Source organism: Calliopsis andreniformis, chromosome 8 (assembly GCF_051401765.1).
Source record: "Calliopsis andreniformis isolate RMS-2024a chromosome 8, iyCalAndr_principal, whole genome shotgun sequence".
NCBI classification, from domain to species: domain Eukaryota; kingdom Metazoa; phylum Arthropoda; class Insecta; order Hymenoptera; family Andrenidae; genus Calliopsis; species Calliopsis andreniformis.
In genome coordinates, this window is record NC_135069.1 from 7,370,121 (window position 1) to 7,395,281 (window position 25,161).

Here is a 25,161-nt window from a genome sequence, read left to right on the forward strand (position 1 = left end):
GGGGAATCTTGAGCACCTAGACTTAAGTTTCAGCTGGGTGGTCCGCCCGAAGAAAGAAAAGGCTATGCCGAAGAGTCCCTGCAAGAATGGGAAACTGCTAATGGCTCGCCATCCTCGAATGGGGAGTCATTTTTGCTACTACTTTGTCACTATGCTCGCTTTAATTTTGTAGTAGTTGTTATAGTAGAAATTTTATTTGACTGTTCATGTACTGACATTATTATCAATATTGTTGCTAAAGTTGGGCAAAACGCGATTTCAATTAGAGTTGCGGAAAAATACAGAACATCGGTTTAATTAGTATTACAACCAGAAAATAAATCATTCTAAAGTAATAGTGTTTATGCACTATTCTCTTTTAAATTAATATTTCCAAATTGTCTGATACTTTTTTCTTGAGATTAGAGAGTTTTTTTATAACTTTTATTCGCTCTTGTATTTGACGTAGTGTTGCGTTATGGACTGATCGCGTTTGCATGTAGTGTTGCGAAGTATAAAATGCCCAAAATTAAGCATCATAACATGAAAACCATCAGCACAGCTTGTATAATAGTAGCTATGCTGATAGTTCAAGAAGGTTGCAAATAATTCAGAAGTTGCACCTTATATGATTGCTATGATGATGTTTTTTCTTTTGTTATTGAAAGATTGTTCTTCATATACATTGAATTAACACGGCTACCACTCGGTAAACGTTTTCATTCAATGGGTTGTGAAGACTTATGAACAATGAATGTACCAACGAAAAAGATCCTAAGTGGTGGCTCTTTTTAGTGTTCTATGTGGCTGCTTCCTTAGCGCCTTATGTGGCTGCTTTCTTGCGCCTTATATGGCAGCTTTTTTAGCGCCCTCTGTGGCAGCTTTTTTAGCGCCCTGTATGGCTGCTTTTTTAAGCGCCCTACCTGCCTGTTTTTTAACATTCCTTGTGGCTGTTTTTCCGACGCCTAATGAAGCTATAACAAGGATCTTTTTCGTTTTTTGTCTGTATTTTTAATTTTATGACTTATGATTTGAATTTATTATGGTTTTTACTTGCCTTTTTTGTCTTTACTTGTTTTGCGAATAATGTTGCACCTCATAACTGTTATATAAATGTTATTTTTTATTTTCTTTGAATTTACAATTTGGTTTAAAAGTTTAATTAGGAAGTATTGAAATATCAATTTACAAATATGCAATATTGGTACTTTCAAAATTTATTAATGTACTTAATATGTATTTACTTGTTTGTTGAAATGCACGATGGTTGTTTGTATTAATGTTTTTCTTTCAGGAATCTATTACATTTTTCGATATCATGTATCAATCAATTCAATAAGTTTCTGTTACAGATTTGTTTGTGTTTAAGTAAGGATGGAATTATTCATGAAAAGAAATTTTAAATTTTGTTATGAAATGAAATAAGTGATCATTGGATGGAAACTGAAATGATCGGCTGTGTGCAGAGTTGATGGTTCATCTACTGACCATCTCTTTTGTGCAGGGGTCGCTAAAATCAGCCTTGCATTCTCACATCGGTAAAGTAGTAACATTTGTAATAAAATATCATAAGGTAGTATATCTACTATATTTATACTCTTTGACTGTACTCATAATAGTTATGAAACGTATTTTTTACGTATATTCATTAACAATTACGCAGTTATTATTATTTCATATTTTCTTTTTGAGGAATATTTAATATTTACTATTACTTTGATAAAATTTTGCAATTTTGTAAAGTTTTTGTATTTATTTAATTGAGGATTTAAAAAGTTAAAGCAGTGTATAATATTTTGTCCTGTAGTAGTGTAAAAAATGAGGAACCTTTCTTGAACAAATATTGCTTCCATGTTTGATGGAAATCACATAGTCCTCATTAAAAGCAAAACTTGTTGTGTTTATTTTTGAACTCACTAAGATTCACATTCACATGATGTTCTTAACATTGTCACAATTACAGTTTATAAACAATAACAAGATATCTCTATTCATAGCTTCAATATTTCGTAGTATTATGGTATTAGACATCCAACTTCCAGGTTTAATTTCATTTTTTAAATTTCCGTTGTATGTATTTAAAAAAAAAACAGATGTTTCATATTTTTTGTCATTTTACAAATTTGCAAAATTTCGTAATAATTTAGTAAAAGACAGAAATGAAAGTGAAAACATGACAATATAAAATGAAGTTGTTTACAATATGTAGCAAATATAAGGCAATTGTACCTTTAAAATAACTGTACAATGTTGAAATCGTACATCTATAGGAACTGTCATTTTAATTATGGGACGCTTGTTACGCATATACACTATAGTCAATTACTATAGTCATCCGTAATCACGGAAACCGGTTGATCGTGCAGCTGTACTGGACTGTGACTGTGTTTTATATCCCGTACCGAATACTTAAAACCAGTTTGAGGCATCACCTCGGTAATATTTATAGGCACGTGGAATGATAATTTCCCTTTATAACGGTGCAATGTCACTATCGAGTTGAATATGCCTGTTTAGATTTGTGGATTATCAGTAGTTTGTATTTTCCTTATATTTTTTTCCATATTTAGTTGCCTAAATTTGTTTTGGATTTTAAAGTAGTCATTTTAAGCTATCAAAATAACGTTTCACATTTAGATAAACGTAGCGTATATTTAAAACGTGGTTTAGAATTTGGCAACCTTGTGCTTGTTAAACCTAATTTAAGTATGCTTGTTGAGTAGTCAATATACGACTAGAAAAATTGAATCAATACAAATATTTTTTTAGAAATTGAGATTGGTATAGAATCTGAAAGAAACTGTGATGTTTCTGACAGAAACTTTTTGATATTCTTAATATAGTATAATAGTTGTATCAGAGACTATGTCGATTCATTCAATGTATTCAATTCACTTTCCCTTGCAAACGTATCGATCGAGATATATGTAATCAAAGATACGTGACTTTCCCAAATTTCTTCATTAATTGATCACAAGTAAACCAATTTGGTTATCACTTAAGAAAAATTCAGTTGGCCTGAGGATTAATATTCATTAAGAATTTTTTATTCCATTCAGTTGTGATAACGTCCAGAATAATTTTCTGATAACGTTCTTTACATAGAAAAGAAGACTTGGTGACATCAGTTTCTGTTTAAATATTAATTAATATAATAAATTATACATTCAAAATTTATTTGAACGATGTATGGTCCATTTAAAAATATTGAACTCCAGTGACAGTGACGTTAATATCGAGTAACGAGATGAGCTCGACTGATGTAAAAAAGAATTGCATTTTCTTGCTTACTGCGAGCAACAGGGAATGCAGATTAATTTCCCTTTGTGTGCACGTTGGATATAAAGCTTAACGGACATGTAACACCGAGGAACGTTCAATCTATTTTCACGGTGCTTTCACGTCGCGTGTACCTTTGTTGGCACAGTCTTTGTTGCCCTACCGCATAAAAGATACATGTTTCTTCAACTGTGGCAGGCAAATTGCGGAAAATGTGCACCCGTGAGTTCCGTGGCTGCTGATGGATGAAAGTGAACGCGTGTCTTTCACGCGTTCGTGTCTATTATGCCAGGAAGAATTCATGATTTGACCGAGGTTTCACGTTTCATTGAATTCGATTGCAATCGACGGTATTGAAAAGTATTTCTTTCAAGGGAGAATATATTTGTGTTGAAAATGAAGTTGTACCTGTAGATGTACGATTTAATTTTGAAAGAAATTTTATGAAATAATTTTGACATTATTTGAATATACGTAAAGCAGTTAGAAGTAGAAAGGAAAACAGTTTATATTATATAGAATGTTTGATAAGAGATGTTAGAAATTTTAAGGAATGATTCTACATACCAAAATAAGATGAGAATGAGCATAGAAGAAATTACATATCAGATTTTATTTTCTAGTTATTAATTGTTGAGAGAATGCCTAAAGTATCTGCTATTGTAATGTGTCTGACTTGGGACTTATTCTACTGACTTCGCTGTGTCTGACCTGGGACTTATTCTACTGACTTCGCTGTGTCTGACTTGGGACTTATTCTACTGACTTCGTTGTGTCTGACTTGGGACTTAATCTACTGACTTCGCTGTGTCTGACCTGGCTAGTGCAAGCTTGCAGTAGAATAAGTCTCTAAGTCAGACACATTTCGCGCGCATCTTACAAATTAACTCTGAAACGAAGCCCCAAATGAAATTTTGTCATTCTTGATTTTCGTCTTATTTTGACAAATTTCTGGCATTTATTATCAAACATTCTGTATCGTAAAATTAACAAAATTTGCATTAGATTTTCATTTCAATACGTAGTGTCAGAAGAAATAGTGTTAATGATTATATTGAGAGAAAAAACTTGTTCAAGAATGATTTCAAATATGCTCAGGACACTTATTGAAATGAAAACGACAGAAAAATTCTGGTCAGAGCTTCCTTTGCGTGGATGTGTGTACATCGCACGCATTGTATACCATTATTGTTTTCCATTGTTGTGTTCTTTTTTTGAAAGCATTGTTTGGCACAGCACTCGAGTTTCCGGTTGCGTGCTAGATCGGAACTTAACCCTGTATTTAGGCGTGTGCAACTCGATTCAGAGGAATTTCTTTCATATGCACACTCGCGTGTCATGATGGACTCAATACGAGTCTGATCGCGAACAAAGCAGTTATTGTAATATGTAGCATTTTGTGGTAGTAATATTTCAATATTTGTTTTGAATTAAATAGAAAACTATTTAGTTCAATAATTCTCTTTGTAGTAACTTTTAATGTACAATGGTTTCATTGAAACATAATTACTACTATCTGACGAACCATAAAATCTAATAGCTGATTATTGTTAATTATTGATGAGTATTATTATGGAACATATAAAATTAATTATTTAAAATGATTTTATAGGATCTTCCACTATTTTTACTATTGCTCTTTGATTCTATTATAATTATGGTGTGTTTAGGCTATTTTAGACGAAACGAGCGATTAATTGTTCTTCTTCTACCTTCAGCAAGATTCAATTATTATGATTGCATAAAATCGACGACGACGACCGAATGAAAGAACGCTCGTATCACTTGAATTTTGCTGAAATGAGGGAAGCACGAACATTTGCTCGGTTGGTTTATACGGATCATTATAAGAGCCATTTTGCTGAGCAGTCGTCGTAAAGTCTCTGTATAGGATGAAGTTATTCAGCTGCATCTAAAGAATACCAGACATTGATAAAGTTACAATTAAGCAGAACGTAAATCATGTCGAACGTTTAATTTACATTTCAAGATTGGTTAAAGCTTTCATCGATTCGCAGGCAGGGACTTGAGCCTTGATTCAGTGGTTTGATCAATTAAAAGTCGATGTGTGAAATAAATTTGAATCGTTTCTTACGAACGTAGAAATCATTGCAACGAATACGTTGCAAAGCATACTCCTTCGTGACGTTTGACGATAACAGCTGATATATTTACAGTGTTCGGGTTACGTTCGGTCGAATAGAGGTACATGAACGCACATGGAGTGCATAATCAGTGTGAACAGAGGATGTGCATGTATGTATGTACATTTACAAATCACCGTGTGTACCACGTACGTAACACCCCTTCATAAACACGCATATCCTAAGTCGAGCGTATTTTTTTCCAATCTTCGTGTAACTTCTACAGAAATAGGCACTAACGAATGCAGAGATGTATTTCCCGTCTATTGTGGCAAATAAAAAACATTATTCATATCCTCGAAAGGCGTGGCATCTAACATTTTCAAAGTTTCTCAGCGCCATTGTGATTTTATTTTTCGTTTCCATTTCATTTACATTTGCTTCCAATGCGATGTTCATTTTATGAAATTGCTGGCATGGAATATAATATAGAATCAGTTGCAAAAATTTTTGCACACGATACACATTTGAATATTTAGCAAAATTCAGAAGCATTGGAAATACTTTCTTTTTGAAATGTTTTACACCCATGAAGTATAAGTTAACTTTGATGAATCTTAGATGATGAGAAAAATACTACAGTCTTTCATGAATCCATACTTTGGTGCACGAATCATTACACTGAATTAATTTACCACTCTTCTTTTTCGTTAATCTCTTCATTACATATCACTCCATCAGAAATCAATTTCAAATATTTTGTTTCTCGAGATATGACAAATAGATACATCCACAAGACCGAAGTACAATAATCGAAAATTCAGTAATCCAGACATAGAATTTACATCCAAAGCTTCGTATCGATTTTTTGATATATCGCACTGAAAAAAGGAACGAGAATCAACTTCGAGGTCCTAGTTCTAAAAGAGTCCGTATTATCATCGTGAAAAGGACGAATCGTACAGGTATTTCCTCGTTTGTCTGTTCAGCCAAGAAAATTTGCATAATCGCGTGTATGGAATGACAACTCGACGGAAGGTAGAAAGAAAAGGTAAAACGACCTTGTGAGTGCACACGCACACGATTTGAAAGAAAGGCGTGAAGGAGACGCGAAAAAGAATTGAAAACGAACAGAGCTTGAAGTTTTTACGATTATTTTCTCAGTATGAACTCACAATTCTAGCAATAACTTTATCTGAGGAATTCACTTCTGAACTCAATTCGTGAACTGGTGGCTTATTTTCTTCTCGTGATTCGTATTTACTAATTTATCTTAAATCATTTCAAGATACAATTAATATATCACAGTAGCCAATTTATACTTAATCAAAGAATAACCGTGTACGTGTACACTACCTAGTTGAACCTATTCGAATGCATGTACAAGTATGTCTATTTTGCTCAGGACATAGGTCACAGGAAATTTGCAGTTAGTTCCATTTCTTCCAGTGCCGACAGCCCTGGGGACGCCTTCATTTGCGTGATCGTTAATTGCTGACCCTCCTCTTCTCTCTCTCGACGAAAATTTAATTCTCAGTCTGGCGTTGATTGGCTTTGATTCGTCGATAAAATGGATTTTAATTGAACAGCATCTCTATTCGATGTAAAGGAGGCAGTAGGTAATTGAAGTAAATGTTTCACGTTTGCATCGGTGGTTTTTTATCGTGTGAGATATTAACAAGCGGCTAACTAGTCAGACCGTGTCGATGAATCTTCTTTACTGCATGCGTTTCTTAATTCTCAATTTGCACTTAACTGCACTTAAAATTTACTTTATTACGACCATTTTATGTGATTGACTGGAGGAATTCGTTCATACATGTTCAGTAAAGAACAGATATTTTAACGATCACTTCTCATAAAAATGGCTCTTCCATAGAATCACATTTTTCTTATCAATCCTAACAAAATTTCTCAGAATCTCTGAACATGCAAACGTGGTAAAATATCTTGGTGAATTCTAAGAAGTTATCAAATCACAAAATGCTATTTATATTTAGATTAAAAATACAGTTCTCCATTTTCTACTCCCCTATTCGAAACCACACACGTTTCTACCCATGCCTGTTATCAGCAATTTCCCAGCCCGCCAGAACTGAGCGCGTCTCGTTTCGCGGGCCGATAACAGCGCCGAGTACCTGACCAGAGCTCGCAGCCAATGAAAGGGCTGACAGCGCGTCGACCATCTTGCGCGGCTCCGCTTTCGCGTTCGGAGTCGCGTGGCGGCGACGTTCGGCTTACAGTGTACTCCGACTGCCGAGCCGTGACTGACTGACTGACTGTGGTGTCTCGTGCCTCCCGACAGGTTTTCATTGTGACCGCACCGTTTGTGACCATTTTCTTTCGTCGCTTGAAAAACAGTAACGAGCTACGACAACCGTGCCCGAGAGGAACAAAGCAGCGACCTGGTCACGTTCGGCGTGACCTGACCTCGTGACTGTCACTAGTGCCGATCCTCGTTGCAATTCGAGCCGACTCGAGCTCGAAGCGACGCGAGTGCTCGCGGTCTGCCGTTATTTTGCCTTTTTATTTCGAATTGCCCGCGTTGATCCTTGAATACTGACTCCGAGAGGAGACCAGAGCGATGGGTCGGGACGTGTTTGGTTTCACGCTTGTTTGGCAGTCGAATTTGGAGCGTCGACAGTGACGCGCGAAACGTGTTGTGCTGAATTGAAGTTTGCGTTTTTTTGGTTGAAGGTTGTCGTGAGAGACTGATTTCGTGCGCTTTTCGGCTGTGACGTTTGTTTCAGTCGACACGCGCGTGATTCCTTGTGGGTCTCGGTCGAATTTGAGAAACGAGTGTCGAGCCCAGGTTACATGGTATAAAGGTGAGTTCATGTACTTTTTTAAGATAATTGTTTCTTTTTCTTAAGTTTTGGAACTTGGATCAGTTAAGTCTGACAAATTACTGACAGTTTTGTATTTCTTGGTATAAGTTTTTACATCAGTAGTTGCAGTATTTGATGAAGAATGATATGGGATATGTGTTTGTTATATTTTATAAATAGTAGGTTGTATAACTTTATCATTGGGTAGAATTATTTTCATTAACATTCAATCATGTTATTGAACACTATTCAATTATTTAACATGTATATTTTAAGAGTACATAGAGTGTATCTAAACCAAGTGATCAAAGCTAAACGATCTTTTCATTTAGTACAGTGATAGGAAATCTTATACAAATGATGGTTTCTGATAATCATGAAACTTTGTTTAATTCAATTAAGGAGTCTATAGATCTGATATACTGATAGAACAATAGATACTTCATAGTATTCACTGATAATCTTTTATGAAGTATAACATATTAAGGTATGACATAATATTAAAATTGCAATGTTTTTCATGAAAATTATCACATGAACAATTTAGTATTTTACTCGAAATGAATAACATAAAAAATTATTAGAACAAGAAATACTTTTTATAAAAAGTACGTTTTGCCTATGACACTCACTCGTTATCAGACCCCTTTTAAATTATCTTGTCACAAGACTAAGTCACTAGACCCATTACTTCCTGGTTGTAATTATTCAAAGTTTCACATTAAAAAAGTTCTTAAAAAGGAACGTATTTTTAGACCATAATTAGCATATGAAAGATTCACAGATACAGAAATTGTAAAATACCATTTTTATCACTATACTTTGCAGAGAAGACACGTAAATATTAACTTCCTGCTTTAGATATACTCTGTACACAATAGTAGACTAGAAAATGTTGACAAAACGGTTTGGTGTCAAATTGATAATTATATTTTCTGTCATTGATTGACGCTGGGGCATGTAGGAAGGATTACGTATGAAGAGATTTGTAAATTACACGAGTATTCCGCGTTGACAAACGACCTTCGTTACGCTATGTGGCACTGACATCTTTGCAATAAAGAAAGCGTGTCGCAGGGACGACACCGTGTCATCGCGTCTAGCATTCGGTGTAGGAGGACGATCTTATTCGATTTAACCTTGCGCTTTCGCCAAGGCACTCTGGATCGCCTCTTTATTGCGTCTCTTGTTCAATCGGGCGTAAAAATTTTTCCCTGTTACTCGCCCATTCACACATCATCATCAGAATACTAATACTGTTACGTACACCAATGCTATACCATTCAAGAAGAAGAGATCCTTTCATGTTTTTTCCATAAACTGCCATAATAATGATATACTGATAATGAAATTACGATTATTGGAGTTCTGAAAGATACATACGACAATTTAGTGAAAAGTAGTTTTAGATTCCCAGGGGGTAGTTCTTTCGATAAGAAATTTAGTTATGAGTAAGAATATTTGTTACTTGCAGTCTTATTGGTAGATTATTTTCGATCATTTGCTTAATATTTTATCTTCAATAAAGAAATCACAGACGATCATTTTTAATAGGGAATTTCTTAGAAACAGTAAAAGAAAGTCGATAAATCATTTCTTTAATTAATAACTACTTTATAAGTTAATTGTAGGAAATTGAGTAAATCAATTATTCATCCTAAAATTAATAGTTTCATTAACTATAGTACGTTTCACTTGAGAACCTCATGGGTAATAATTTCTATCATTATAATTAATGATAACTTCCTTGAATTGTTTTCAAAATAAAGAAAAGGTGCTAGAAAGAATAACCCTGATTGAATAAAAGGGAACCAGAAGGGTTCTATAAAATTACTATGCACATGTAATACTCGAGGGTTAATTGTAGAGATCTATGAGTATATAAAACTTAATACATATTAGTGTCTAAAGACAAAACTCTTTGCAAGATTCAACATTATCATAGAATTAATTAAAATATAATTAGTAGCTGTACGAAGTTTACAGCGAAAGGTTCACGATTGCTTATTCCTGCAGGGGAAAATGTGTACAGTAAAAGGAAATCGGCAACAATTGCGCCCATGCATTTAATTTTTTACCCCATTGTCGAACGACGAATTTCATCAACATGGAAAGACCCACACGTTATTGTCTCCTCACGAGAACAATGAACCATTTACCATGTTCGACGGTGTATTTTTTCTGTCGCGTACGTGTGCATGCGAAAGGCGAAAAGTTCTCGAAGGCCTTCGCGATTCTATCTGCATACGGTGCATCTGTTTACACGTACCGCTGTGCAGCCACGAGTTCGTGAATCATATTGATAATAATATACACGTTACTTATCGTCGGGTAAATAAAAGCTCGACACGATAATCGCATAATAGATACCATGAATTTGCATAAAATTTGCACCGATTGCTAAGAGAACTCTAGTCGAGAGTGAAACTATCTGAATGGTTTAATGTTCAATTTTATTGGTACATAGTCGAATGCTATAAAGAAATTTTGAATATATGAACTCGATTAGTAGATCAGAAATTCTTATATTCTTTTAGATATTGAAGGTATTTGTAAAACACATTTGGAATTTTGTAACTCGTTGTTGGTGAAAAGTATCTTTTGCAACTTACAAATTTCACTGTTTGTCTGCAAAGTAAGAAATTGATTATGTAAATTATTTGAAAATGATATTTTTGTTGAGACCCTTAATAATTGTATATTTTTGGTCTAAAGTTTTAATCAGAATCATTACTTATGTACTTATCATTTTTACAGTATGAGTACTAAATATTCAAATATTCAAACAAAAATTTAGCATGGTGCTAAACTTAATCGAAAATTCTCGTCAAATATAAAAATGTAGATGTTACATCATAATTTAGATTCGTAGTATAGTAAAATTACACAATGCTATGCAAATGAGAAGGAATATCAATTGGGAATGTGTATGTTAGTCGTGTCGTCAGATTTTGCATAAATTCGAAACTTTCAATGATTCCAAATGAATCTTAAGTGGAGAGTACCTTGATATATTTATTGTGGATAGTTTTACCACCATCGAATTTATCGAGGAACTCTAGGAAGTGATTTAAACTTAAAACGGAAATTGGCAGAGTTGTAACTCGTTGTGAAATTAACTTCAAATGATTTTCCCTCTCAGTTAGCGTAGAATCACAATAACGAAAATAGAAAGATATTTTAGGAACCAGTAATAATTTATAGTGCGATCGAAAAATAGATAAGTTTGTGCTAGGAATATATTTTCTTCAATTTCTTTTATTTTTTTTTCATTTATTTATTCAAAGTGAATATATTTAGTACATATTTCATTTTTTGTTTTAAAACACTTTTCATGTATCTTCATCTTTTTTTCATGTGAAATTTATTTGAATAGTTCCCTCTATTTTAAGAAATTAATATGAAACAGAGTACTTTTATTTCAAGAATTCATTCAACATATTTCATCAAATTTCGTATGAAGCTTAAAATACTAAGCTATACCTTCAATATTTTATTAACAAAATTTTTCTTTTACCTTTACCATGAAAATGCAGACATACTTTTTATATGCAAATGAATACGAGTGATAAATGAGCAGTGAAATAAATTTTTCTGTTCCAAATAATCTACTGTCTGCATTCAATGCGATAAAATTGTTTTTCCAGTTTGTACAATTAATCGTAATTTATAATCTGTACACACGAAAGCATTGCGCATTTTTGCTACATTTTCTTCTCTTCCACATATTTTGGTTGCTCTCTTCAGTTTCAATTTCATCGTCCCCCTTATCTTTTCCACCCGTGTTTCTTCATCTCCGCGTGCACTTCATGTACCACAGCCATGAATATTTATGCATCCATTACATATTCGCCCTTTTTAAAACCCCAGGTCATAGTTTTATCTTCTTCATTACTCCTTCACACTTTCTTCTTTTTCTTTCTCCTCGAACTTCCGAGGTCTACCTCATCATCTTCGCTGTTTCATTTCCTTCACATTTAGTCTCGCTTCTCGCTTCCTATTTTTTAAAGCCCACTACACATTCGTAGGGATTGTTTCATAACGCCATATCGCTGCCACTGATGCCCTACTGCAAGCAGTTCAGACTGTTCAGAGACACCTTGCACTGACACTTTGGAGACTGCATAGGAACATGTCCTGCATATCGCCGCGTATCCACATTCGCCAGCTGTTCTTGATAACATGCCAAGTGAATTCCTTACTTCAAATGACATCATTAGCGAACGAGTAGATTTTCAGATGAACAGTTTGTTATCTTTCGAAGTCTTTAGAAAGCCAAATCGAAAAATTGATGCTTAATAATATAGAGATGTGAGGATTACTATACTCGATATAATTGTATATAATTGTCTTATGATAAATATTAATAACAGTTCCTTTGGAATATGTTAAAATTTCCTCGAGAGGCAAAGCAGGATAAAAAGTATGTAATACTATAGGCTTACAGTCCTCTGATAAGTTTATGAGAGACCTGTTTCAAAAGTGAACCCACCTACTGGTAGCCCAGTTTGGTCTTATCAGTGCTGTGTGTTTACAACACGTTTGCTCTAAATAATTTCGAGATACAGTGAGTATGCAAGCAGCATGTAACCAGAAATAGGAAATACTATGAACTACTGTAACATACAAGAACTATGCACTATATAAAAAATATTAATAATTACACTGGTCTGCTTTGGAAGCAGCATTCACACATTGTACAGAACCTGGTATCCAAGTTCACCTTGAACTTAACTTTCCTCTTTCCTCATCTTTTGCATTCTTCTGTATTCATCCTGTGTTTTTCTTTTCCATAATTTTTCTCGTCTTCCTTGATCATTTACTACATTACCACAACGCATCCGCATCCGCTGCAACTGCATTCCCAGCTAAACCCCGCGTCGTCATCTGGATTCGCTAATCTCAGAACACAGAAGCATCGCGCTGTGCCTGTGCTGTATTCATTAAAATTTGCTTCAACTATACACGACTGTTTTATCACCCCCTTATCGCGATTAAACGTTGCCTGCTAAATTACTCGATAAGCCTGATTCGATTCTGCCTAGCCATAAGATTACATCGAAATATCGTGCGATGTGAATTCGTGATAAAGTATTAATAAACGTTTGGTAATGCAAGCTTGTTTCAGAAATAAGGATACTGTCTACTCACCTGAGAAATGTTTTGTGTAAAATTATCTGTAAATATTTTTCGTATTAGATATTAAAAATTGAGTTAATATAAATATCTACTGTGAACTGTACTCTACAGGTCACCCACTTGAAGTTTCGCATGTAATTATCTCCTACACTATAGCTTATTTCAAAAACTGTTTTAAGTAGAACTTACTCTGTTTTGAAGGAGACATCTTGCTGGTCACTTTTCTCTAGTTGGACGTTTCACTTAGAGATTTTTTTATAGGTATAGTGTAGGAAATAATTATATGTGAAACTGCAAATGGGTCATCCTGTATGAATCAAAGTTCAATGCATCACTCTTCTATAAAGTAAGCAGTAAACTATCAAGCTTCGACCACCTATTACTGACATACCCAGTATTAAACACTAATGTCCCACGTGCAACTTTGTCATTAACTAGACCTACTAACGGCACTAAACTTCTTGCCAGCCCGACATCAAAGTCGGAATGTTCCCTCATAAGGAAATCCTTCTCCAATCAGTTCTAACAGAACTCCCCTAGACTCACGCTCCCGTTTTCATCAGATTTATTTCCTCCTCTAAAATCTCCAATTATTTTTCTCTGGCAAAAGCACCAAAAGTTCTGCCACCACTAACCTGGTGACATGAAAAGAGGATTACGTGTCACGAGCGTGGCTCACGAGTGTTTAAATAGCCGAGGTAACTAGGCTTGCCCTTTCTACCTTCCAAACACGGCCGTGAGTCAGCGACGAGATTGTTTTTGGGCAAAGAATCCGTGCTCACAATCTCCGGTCGACTTTGTCGAGACGTCGAGGTCCCTGCGCCTCGTTGCGAGACGCCCACCCACGCGCTGCCTCCGGCTCTCGCTTGGTACATACAGGGTGTCAAGAAAGTGCTTTGATCGAGCTCGGGGATGAAGGGTAGTCTGGGTGAGGTAGGTCTGGGGTGATTTTAATACGCGATATTATTCAGCGTCTTCCCAGCAGGCCCTTCGATCCCATTCATGTCTTCTTCATTTTGAGTTGGTGAAAAGCTGACTGGTTTCACTTGAGATAGTGTGTACATACAATGTAGGGTACTTATTTCATAGTAAACTAGCTTTTTGACTTGTGAGCTCTTTAGGTAACAGGTGTTTCTTCTGTGCTTTTATTTTATATCTATTACTTGTACTGTTTTGCAAGAAAGGTGATTTCTCTTATATAGAAACCTGAAATAACACTATACGCAGAAGTCACTAAGAGAATGTGTTAAGTTGTCTCGATAATTTTGAGGAGTGGCGTTGGCATAAGTATGTTTGATCTTCGCGAGGTCATGAGAGAATCTCGACTTACGATGCCAGAAAACAAATGGCTCATCGATGAAGTTATGCACGTTATTCTGACGTGTGAATGAAATGTGTAAGTTAGTGAAACGCGTACGCATAAAACTTCATTCACGTGTTGGATGGAAGATGCTTCGCCGTCGTGTTGATTGCGATTGCACTTTCAGCAAGTGTGGGAGGGATGAATGGGAGTGTCAGAACACTCAGATCTTCGGCGAACTTTTTTTACCGCGAGAAAGTTGAAAAGTTGTATGATACGTGAAATATGGTGTGAATCAGTGTGAAAGTTATTTCCATCTTATGTTTATTTTCAGTTAATGGGTGTGCACGTTTTCTGGCGGCATGGAGTTTCTTTAGATTCCTTCTTCGTCAGCTTGATCGTTAATTCTGAGAAAAGTAAGAAATTCATATACAAATTTCTTGTTTATCGTAGAATTTTTCTAGGATCTGTTCTATTGATTATTAGGATTTCTTACTAATTTCAGAATCGAATTAGAACATTTTTAAAGTGAATTTTAGAAGGAAAAGTGAATGATGAATACTTAAAATATTTTGAACATTTTTTAATTAAAAAATTGTGCCTTTACTATTGAGTTTTTGGGATTAAAATTAAGAACACAAAATTGTTAGAATGACAATTATTTAATAGGAGGTTGAGTAATAGTAAAGGGGTAGAATAAACATTATTTTCTTGAATTACATATTTTTATCTTAATTAGCATACAAATTTTCCTTGTCATTTCATGAACATTAAGTTAAGTAAATTATGTTATACTAAACATTTTTTAAATACCTTGAAACATTGTAGTTAATTTTTGAAACGTCCCGAGTATGCCAGTTCATTCAGCAGAAGACTGAGGTTCCTCCTAAAATTTTGTATGTTCGCAAATGGCCCAAAGCAATGGGGAAAGTTAAACAGTGGCCTATATTACGAAGTGTAACTTTCTTTGTGTCGACTGTCTCACGTTACTGAGAACTGAGAACTCTTTCCCTTGCCTTCTCTTATTGTGTGCTTTGTTAGGCGTTCACGAACGTACCGTTCGTGAGATTGTAAGGTTCTCGAAGAAATTGCTTGATAATGTAACACGTTAACAGTAATCCCTTCTTTATGTCGAATATATTAGCATTGCATTGGTTCTTCTTATTTTCATATAAAAGTAGTAGGGCCTGGAATTGAAAACACGACTTGGCCCTTTAAAATTTTAGGAACGTACGATTTGCAAATTTAAGACATTGTCCTTCGAACAATCGACTGAAATGTCGATATCTTATTCATAGGCAAATTTCGGGGCTTCAGAGGTCCATTCTCCCAGAATATGTTCGTAAGGGAGAATGAACAGTTTCGTTAGTGCATGGTTTCTTGCAGATCTCTGGGTTTTGTTCTTTTGTTCACTGTTAACAAATTTAAACGTAGATGACTAGCTGCATTTCTTTTTTACTATTTTCAATAAAACTGCTCAAAATGAAACATTTCGAATCATTTAAATTTTTTGTTATGAAACTATTTTAAGGTTTTTCTTTTTAAATTTGCAAGTAACAAGTTAAGTGATCGAATCTTGAAAATAGTTATATTCTATGCATACAAAAATTTCAAATACTTAATTTATGTAGCACTATCAGTAACACTCATTCAAGATTTAATTACAGTCATTCCAATGGTTTCCGAATAAATAGACCACGATAAAAGACAGTCGTGGGTTTATGTGACAATAATTTCACGTGTCACACATTAAATAAATCTGTATCTCAGAGACAGACTAACCCAAGTGCCTTTTTTTGAAATTAAAATTTTTTTAAATATCTTATTGCTTCCCCTTCATTTTATCAGAATAATAGGAATTTATTTAAGTTACGTTTTAAGTGAAGACAATTTAATAGTATGAACTTCAAATACTATGTTAAAGTCTCGTTCAAATTAGAAGCCTAGACGAAATAGACACATGCCTAGAAGAAATAGAAACTTGAAAAACTGTTCCAAATCCAATAAAATAACACATTCATATTACTCAAAATGCCTCAAGTCACCTGCATTCAAGTAACTTGTCTAATCTGAACTAGGCTTAAGAAATGAGTAATCACATTTGTTTTTCGACTCTCCCGAAAAATAACGAAAAACGACTTGGGTCACGTTGACTCTCATGTACAGAAATGATCGTCACCCCATGCAAATGATTGTGATCGCACGTTGACTATCGAAGGGCGTTCAGTTGGCCGAAAGCCCGAGCCGGAAGTCTCGTCTGGCACGATGGCTTTTCGCTCCACTGATTTCCTGTTTCTTCGGGGGTCTTCTTTTTCTCCTGCGGTACCGCCTCGTACGTACGCCGCGTTTACCTTCGACAGTGCCTTCTTTCACAGCCGATAATCATGTCCTTTCCACACACGTGTAATACCGCCAGTCCCTCCAGCGACGCTGCCTCGCAACCGCTAACGCGTGGAATAGGAAATGTATCGTGAAAGGAATTCGTAATCGCCGGTAGTAGAATGGGGAGGGGAGGACGTACAGCTATGAAATCGGATTTATCCTCGATTTGATAAACGACGTCCTGTTTCCACGTAGGCTCACCGTTCCGCTTAATCGAACCTAAAGATCCTCGTGTACCTAGTTCGTTAGGAATTTCTTAAGTCTTCGGGGTTGAGTTGTTGGATGCTATGAAAGATGAAAAACTCGGAGGGAAACATGGGATGTTCGGGATGTTTGGAGTGCACTTTCTTGTCAGTCAGTAATATTGCAGTCTCCGTGTTCCACTGTACGACATGGAAATGACTCCCTGGTTTCGATGTGCTTTCAGTCCCTCTCTGATGTCCTCGTTATGAAAAGTGTTCGTCATAAGTTCTTGCAGATTCGGTGTTCACTTTCCACTGTCGTGGATTCTTGTACTGTATTGCGTAAGAGTGTTCTGGTTTAACTTCTTGATTGAGGATTTTTATGACTTAACTTTTTGAAGCACGAAACTTTAGAAAATAAAAAGGCTCATGTTGCACAGAAATTTTGTACTTGTAAAATTTAACACAGTAGGTTTACTATATTTACCAGGGAATTATTAGTTTGCTTCAAGTGATTTTAATTTTTCAAGATGATATAAAAAATACCTCACCAAGTATGTTTAGGTATTAAAAAAAATGGGACACTTTTAGCCCCATCGTGTTTCAAAAAGTTAATATAATATAATATTCGGTAGACATTTTGTAGAGGACCTAAAAGGGGTTTCAGGGGTGGATTTTGAGAGTCTTATTATTAAACTCCTAAGTTATTTTATAAAAATATATCTAGAATGTTAAACACACGAAATTGTCTATGTTCCCTTAAGATTTGAAAATAATCATAGAATTATTAGATATTTAATTTTTCAAATAGAAGTATAATAAATGTATAATAGTTGGTCTTAACTATACCTACGTTCCTTCAAGTATGAACCCAATTAGTGATCACAATTGACATACTTTTCCAACAATACACACATATGTATTTCATAAACTGACAACCTAACATCCTCCTAGCAAACAAAGAATTCCACATACTACTCGGTGCAGCGTAGATATAGTTGGGTTACAATATAAACAGCGAAATAAACGACGCATAAGTTACAGTGAAGTTATCTTAACCATTCAACAATCGACGCGGTCGAAACGATTGCACACGGTGCTGACCAACAGATTATGGAACTTGCGAAATATCTTTTCGTGGCAGTCTCGAAGATGCAAAAGTGCACATAGCCGTTTACCCAAACGTGCACGTGGCTGCACGTAAGCAGGGTCCTCCATCGACTTATGCACTCGGCAGACGTGCCCAAGGGAAGCCAGTTTGCATACAGAGAGCGCAATGAATTCATGACTTTGCGATCGCGACAACTGGCTTCTCTTGTCCGCCTTACAAATCTGTCGCAAATTCGGTGTCTGATCTGATGTGTCCCTCGACAAATTTTAGTACCAGTCAAGCAAATCCATTGAAACTTTAAGTTACAGACATTCAGTAAAAACCTTTAGTAGAAAGCTTTTTAAATGTCTTCTGACAAGTACCTTAAATTTATGTTTGAATTTATGAACATTGCATTTAAAAGTAGTTAGAAATCTTTATATTTGCAAATGTTTTCAGTAATTTCTTGTATGGATGGACCAACATCTCCTGCAATTCAGACATTATTAGCATTTAGGAAAACTATCAAGCCACTGCTTCGTTTCGAAACATACCTGAAAAGCTGCGCGAAATTCGCTGGACAATGTGATGTAGATTATTGGGAAAACAATGGGATATGTTTTAGCTATGAAAAAGAGAATCTCTCTGGTTTTGTCCACGCAGCATGCTGAAGTTGGAGCAATAAAATTGATGGCTCTAGCGAGTCGATATGGCAGTCGAATGCAGAAGAAAGTGATTCCGGTGGCTACTGCAAATAAAACATTATTTTTAGGTTTATTGCATATAAATTGAAAAGCTCTTTGAAAGCTTGAATTATACTTGAAGAATAGAAGCGAGAAAATAAGGAAACCTACAAGCTTTCCACATTTCTATTCTCAAACTTGTAATTTGACATATACAAAGTGGATGGCATAACTGGGTCAAGTCGCAACTCCTTTTTAGTTAGAATTTAAAAAAAAAGATCTAGAGGAAAAGAAGGGAATGGCACAAGAGCTCTATTTTCGTGACAAAAGTCTCTTTTTCACTGGTTCCTCTTCTTACACAGAAATCTATGCTTTAACTTCATCTGTTTCCATTTTTCTGCATTTACCTTCACTATCTTCACCATTTTTCCTGTGTGTCATTTAAGTAATCCAATATCCAAAATTCAAAATACATATCAATTTACCTAGCATATAAAACTGCTGCAACTCTTTCGTTCGCCATGATCCCTCCACCATTTTTAGCACCATCAATTGGTACAGACTGAAGCTGTCAATGACAACAAATAGAATACACGGTATAGAAGTGAACGTAAACGTGTTCCAAATGTAAATATAGCGCGTATTCTCTGCAGCATATTCGAATGTATGTAGCTCGATGGTGAGCGCCATGATATTTAAGATCCAAATGAGCAGAATGTTTTTTATGATTCCTAGCATATTTATCAATGGCTGTCCAAAAGTCTCATGTTGTTTAAAAGTGTTGAGGTACAGTTGAAGTTTCAAAATTACAATCGTTACGATGGAAACGTTGAAGTTGACAAGGCAGACGTAATCCATGTTCAGTTCTGTACTTATGTTGAAGAACCAATACAGAATTTGTTCCAAAGGTTCCAGTAGAATCACCATGTTCGAGTACGCCAGGCTGATGATGTATAGATTCATGGGTGTCCTCATGCAGAAGTTGAAAACAATCACCAGTATGATAAGAAAATTCAGGTTAGCTCCCCCAATCAGGAGCAGAAGGTTTATAATCCGTCTGGTGGGTAGGGGAATATGAGAGGTCATGATGTTAATTTTTGTAGAATTCGAGTTAGTGGTAAAATTCGTATACAATGACAATGGCATAATTCCCATTGCTTCAGAAATATTTTCTGTCGTGGTGCGTTTTATCAAACGAATTGAAGCCACAAATTTCATTTTTTCTCACTAAGATTCTCACTAAATAAATCTCGGCCATTTAACTGTACACTTTTAGAGTTTAAAAAAAGGATAACGTAACACTAAGCACTGATACTATAATGTCTAGAATTTAGCAAAATACAATATAAACGAAGTGGTTAATTCAGTGGATGAAGGAATGTGTCTACGTTGCTTCGGGAACTACGTTAATACTGAACAGAAACGGTTACTTAAATTTCATGCCTTTTATCCTTTGCAGACCCCTGATGCCATTAGGAAATTTAACATGCTAAAACGTCACGTCGTGGGTTGGATCGACTGTGATATTGTCTGACACGCAACTTTTTCATTTTATTAAGTGGCATATGACTGTCCGAAACAAGCTAATTATCACTTTATATTATCGTGTGAGACATTTCGGCTAGTTATTAGTTAAGGATGAACTCAGACATGTTTTGGGAGAAACATTTTTTTCTCTAACCAAAAGAGACTTTTAACCTTCAACTGTCTCTAAAGTCAGTTTGACACACAGTTTGGAGTCAGTTTTATTTTTAATAAAAGAAATTACACATTTAACTATGTATGTTTTTATTAAATACTAATTTTTTACCATTGTATGAGGTTGATATCAAAGAGATAAATTAAATTGGGAACAGAAGTACTTAATAAAAAATATCTTGAACTTAAGGAACTTCTCTCTTAGAAGTGACCAACTCTTCTGAAAAATTAAATTGTCTAGGCCTATCGATTCTGAAAATGCTCCAATTAAATCAGCGTTCAGTTCCCTTTCTATTTCGCAACCCTGTGTCCACCAAGGAGTGTATAATGACCGTACTCTTGACCCTGACACCACGATCAGAGGATGTCGTTCTCCGACTGCAGCGACGACCCAACGACCAGTGACAAAAATAGTCCTGCACGAATAAATCATGCCTCGTCCGACGTATTTATCCCGCGAGAAGCATCGAGCTCCAAGAGACGTGACCAAGAGATGGAGATAGAGAAATGCAGCCTCGCGTTCAGCTGCATACTGTAACAAGAAATCTAGGAGTCGACAAGAGCCTGCCGCTGGCAAAAGGCCACGAGCCTAATATCGGCCAGCGTTTGGCCCTAATAGGTGCGCGTGTTTCGTTCCAAATTCTATGGAAGAGAGGAACTGTTCTATCGAAAGGAAAATGGTTGTATGTTTCACTTCCTGTATACGTGAAAATACTAGTCACGTTTTCATGAAATGAGTAGAATTCACATTTCATTTTAACTCAGAATTTAAAGAGTGGAAACTAATCTGCGCAGTATAACAATTTTTAAATTTACATCTAATTCAGAAGAAAAGCTCTTCTGTCTATAAGAGCTATTCGAATCTCCTTGGTCCCATAAAAAAGCAGATTTAAATCTACAAAATAAGAACCTATGTGAAGAAGATGCAGATTAACTTTCTCTGGACACCCTGAAAGTCTAACTTACCTAATTCTGTCTTGAGCAAGGTGTCGCAACATGGCCTCAAACCGTCGTTAGCTTCCAAAGCTAAAATACAGCCTACTACCCAGCAATTTTCACAAATCTTTCTGAAGCTACTTCACACGCGGAGATCATCTCTTTCATTGGCACCGAATGCAAGGGCCTTTCGTGACTTTTTCGTAAATTACGAAACTTGTGTTCGTGCAGTATATAAAGCGATTCTGATGCTGCCTCCAGTTCGTGTTTTCATCCTTGGGCCAGGTGTGCGGTTCAGTTTTGCGGGTTCTTCCGTGCTCTTTTTTTCTTGTTAGTTTCGTCTGCTACGATCGGGTTAACTGATGGAGGGCGTAGGGGCCAAATAAGTGCAGTGGTAGGACCATGGCCACAACCGGTTCCTCGGGGTTGGCCATCATTACGACGTAACTCAGGCAACCTTGGGGAGGCTTCGAGCAGCATGATAATCAGTAATCAGGAAGATGTATTATCGCAAACTAGGAATAGGGTAGGCCTAGTATTCGATGTATTTGACCTGCTTTTCTAAGACTTCAAATCTTCTGTGTAATTCAGTTTCATATTTATTTAATCTTCAGGGTGTTGTATACTTTACTTGCCTGGTTTAGTTAATACTAAATGAAAGTGGATGTGATTAACAATGGGATATTGCTGGAATGATGATGTATCATGGTACATTTTTCTTCATGTATAAATGCCACTCACTCAATTGTCACCCATTCATCTTCTTATCTTTTAACACGTTGGCACATAAGTCTTTTTTGTAGCGTCTCAGTTATTGTATCAAGTAAATATATTCGTTTTTGAAGAGTAACTGCAAATTTTAATTCTTTAATCTAAGAAATATATAACCAAATAGTATTTGTCAAACGAGTTTGAACTCGTGAGTCATTTGGTGATAACAGATGCATTAAAATTGAATACCTACTTCCTTATCAGGACATATTTTCAGCACGTATTTATCTGGGACAAGAGTAGACATTAATTTATCACTGAATCGGTATGAAAGCAAAAATTTTTATTGTCAATGAAGCATATTTTTATTTGCTTATTCTATTTCTTCAACTGTGTTCATAAAAATATGACACTGCATAAAAATCCAGTCTATTAATTACAAATATTTTACAGAATTTCGCAGTTTCTGCTGACTTTCAGCAATTCTTCGCGCTGCAAGGTATTCAAGCTTTATAAAATATGAGCCAGCCTCTCGTTTGTCGTTCGAGAGAAATTGTTTCGCGAATCCCGAAGAATGCAACGAGCGTGCGCTCGGCCGCGAGCATAAAATGTTTCTACGCACATGATACTGCAAAAGAACGATTTATCGCGAGTGGAGGCATTACCACAGCCTCGTGCTCCTGCGGCTACTTTGCTCCTGCTTGGCCCTCCTGTCAAGAGGCTCGCGATATTTTACGCATGACCGGTCCAGCAAGTTTTTCCCGAAGACCGCAATCGCGATGTGCAACTGGGGAACATTTGATACTTGGGTCGCAGGTGCATCCTCAAAAAATTCGTGAGCGTCCCTCGAAAAGCCGAAGCGCAATCTGGAGCGAGATGGCAAGAAACGTGCCGCTGCAGAATACTTGCCGCTGATTTTCCATCTTTTATGGCGTGGACGTTTCTTGCACGTAGTTCGTAGCATATAGGGTCTTCAGAATTTCAGTTGAAAAAGCATGTGCATAGTAAATGAGCTTTTTAAATCTACAACTTTTCAAATATTCGACTGTTTAAACGTGCAAATATTTAAATATTCGAATATTGGAATATTTCAGTTCACAAATATTCAGGTATTCGAATATTCAGACATTTAGAAATCTAACTGATCACAGAACTTACTAACATTGATTATAATTCAGTTTATACAGTAGAACGTACCATATACAGTGTAATGAAACTCTTGACGAATAAAACTAAAACTATACTGCCTCCTGGCAGACATCCTAGGTACTAACAGATTCATTAAAGAGAGTAGGGAGATACAATCCTACCATTTAGAAGTTTGTAGGCCAGGGTAAAATCGGATTATTATCAGACCAAGTCGCGACACTGCAACGAGGAGGCACTGTATACGGAAATGGCAGAAATGAATACTGAATGCACGTAATAAGAACGTATCTTTCGCGTCCAATGACGTCGGGGCACTCAGCCAGGGTACGTTTGACGTATCCTCGACAGATTTATACGCGTCAGCATCATCGCATTTCACCGCAATGCGGAGCAGCGCTCCGCGGCTGCAGAGCCCTGCGGATAGAGTTTCTTTCGCGATTGCGACCACAGCCGCTTCGCGGGGGCGGGGGATGAACAATTACGCGAGGATGCAGAAGAAGAAGAAAGTTGGCAGTGTCCGCGGCGCTGGCTGAAAGTTCTTGATGGTAGGGGAAAGAATTGCATACTCGATGACGGGAAAGTAACGCGTTCCTTGGGCGTAATCTTGTCTTCAGAGACTGGGGGAAGTCTGAGCAAACAGGCAGGGGTTTGTAAGAACTAGGTAAAGTGAAGGAGAGGCTGTGGTCTGTATTTTAGGAAATTGATTCATTTAGGGAACTGATCTTCAACAGGATGAAGAGGTTCTTTTGTTGTGTGAATTTTGGATGAGTTTGAGTTACTTGTTGCATGTTTCATTGTTTCAGTGTTACATAATTAGTGATTGCAAGGGTTTGTAAGAATGGTTACTTTTGTTTCATTTTCGAAAAGTGTAAAAATGATGATCCACTCGATTATATTGCTGTGATTTAGTGCTGACGTCTTCCAGAAATCCTTGTTTCCAATAAATAACCGCAAACGAAACTAGTATTTTGGAATTCGCATTTATCAATTCTGCATTCTGAGATCGCACCATTGTGATTCCACAGATTTAATTTTAGATTGCACTATCAGCACGAAGTATCGTGGTACGCATAGAGAGATGTGTGAATAAATGTGAGGAACTATCATCCCCGTCGAGTATATAACACGTTTTCCGTGTACAAGCGATCTTTGACTGTCTGTTTCTCATTGACATCAAGTACCATGCAACATTCATTTTAGTGGATGAATACGTTTCGTAGAGAATGAAAGATTACTTTCTGAACAACCACCGTTTGAGTAGTTAGAGTTGTAGGATGACAAAATAAATTTAAACGTTTTCAAAAATTATGCATGGTAAAAATAATGAATTATTACTTAGTTTGAATGAAACCAGAATCTATAGTAAAAAGAAGAAAAACTAGTGCTGATAATAAGTTGTGGAAATTTTATAACTCAAAAATGAACAGATTGTGTTTAACAAATAATAGAAAAATGCTATAAACTTTGATTGAATTCTAAGATGTTATCAGTAATATTTATTTTTAAAGAGGAAAAGAAAAAGAAAGTTTCCGGTACCGGGAATCGAACCCGAGCCTCCTGGGTGAGAGCCAGGTATCCTAGCCACTAGACCATACCGGATTTCTTGAAAACAGTTTGTTGCTATACCAGTGATAATGTATTTATTAACATACTTGTTACTAAAAATTTATTTTTTAAGATTTCTATAATTTTAATAAATAAATTTATTTTATCCTAATATT

The 25,161-nt window shown here is 35.9% G+C and overlaps 2 protein-coding genes and 1 non-coding gene across 3 annotated transcripts in view; 1 reads left to right on the forward strand and 2 right to left on the reverse strand.

Annotated features, from left to right (window-relative positions):
- Positions 1-7,636: 7,636 nt before the first annotated feature.
- Ec (ubiquitin specific peptidase echinus) overlaps positions 7,637-25,161 on the forward strand; it is an 87,789-nt gene continuing 70,264 nt past the window's right edge. Inside the window, exon 1 of the mRNA XM_076382962.1 lies at positions 7,637-8,170. The gene's annotated coding sequence lies outside the window, so the exon portion shown is untranslated. The remainder of the gene's footprint in view (positions 8,171-25,161) is intronic.
- LOC143182071 (uncharacterized) lies at positions 18,681-20,164 on the reverse strand. The gene is made up of 3 exons (XM_076382813.1): positions 19,432-20,164; positions 18,818-19,011; positions 18,681-18,752 (listed from the first exon to the last, which is right to left on the reverse strand). Exons 1-3 carry the CDS (start codon positions 20,162-20,164, stop codon positions 18,681-18,683), a joined length of 999 nt encoding a protein of 332 aa, XP_076238928.1.
- Trnae-cuc (transfer RNA glutamic acid (anticodon CUC)) lies at positions 24,968-25,039 on the reverse strand. The gene has a single exon. It is a non-coding gene; the product is annotated as a tRNA-Glu (tRNA).